The sequence below is a fragment of the Fukomys damarensis genome, unplaced genomic scaffold (assembly GCF_012274545.1).
Source record: "Fukomys damarensis isolate Sample0158 unplaced genomic scaffold, DMR_v1.0_HiC HiC_scaffold_20, whole genome shotgun sequence".
NCBI classification, from domain to species: domain Eukaryota; kingdom Metazoa; phylum Chordata; class Mammalia; order Rodentia; family Bathyergidae; genus Fukomys; species Fukomys damarensis.
In genome coordinates this window covers 42,010,040-42,010,241 of record NW_022900932.1, presented here as the reverse complement: position 1 = coordinate 42,010,241, position 202 = coordinate 42,010,040, and the positions used below count along the sequence as shown (strand labels likewise).

The 202-nt window shown below is 64.4% G+C and overlaps 1 protein-coding gene across 3 annotated transcripts in view; it reads right to left on the bottom strand.

The window, feature by feature from the left end:
• The window catches only part of Exoc6 (exocyst complex component 6), a 213,524-nt gene that overhangs the window by 199,419 nt on the left and 13,903 nt on the right, over positions 1-202 (bottom strand). Inside the window, exon 1 of one of the 3 annotated variants that reach the window (XM_010632091.2) lies at positions 89-196. The exons of 1 other annotated variant lie outside the window; for it this stretch is intronic. In XM_010632091.2, the coding sequence (XP_010630393.1) occupies positions 89-189 (101 nt within the window). In that variant the 5' untranslated portion in view covers positions 190-196. Of the gene's footprint in view, positions 1-88; positions 197-202 lie in introns of those variants that run through there. One more of the 3 variants, XM_010632093.3, reaches the window with a different exon arrangement.

Here is a 202-nt window from a genome sequence, read left to right as displayed (position 1 = left end):
AGCGCGCAGCCGGCGGCGGACGCCCTGCCTGGTTCCCGAGGAGCAGCTGACTGGGAGGTCCGAAGAGCCGGGAATATGAGAGATTTACCGGAGCGTGGGTCCCACGCAGGCGGTGTCAGTGCTCTCAATCTCCTGCAGAATCCGCTCGTGCTCTGGGACTGTGCCCAAAACCTCGCTGCTCTCCGCCATCTTGGCTGGAAGC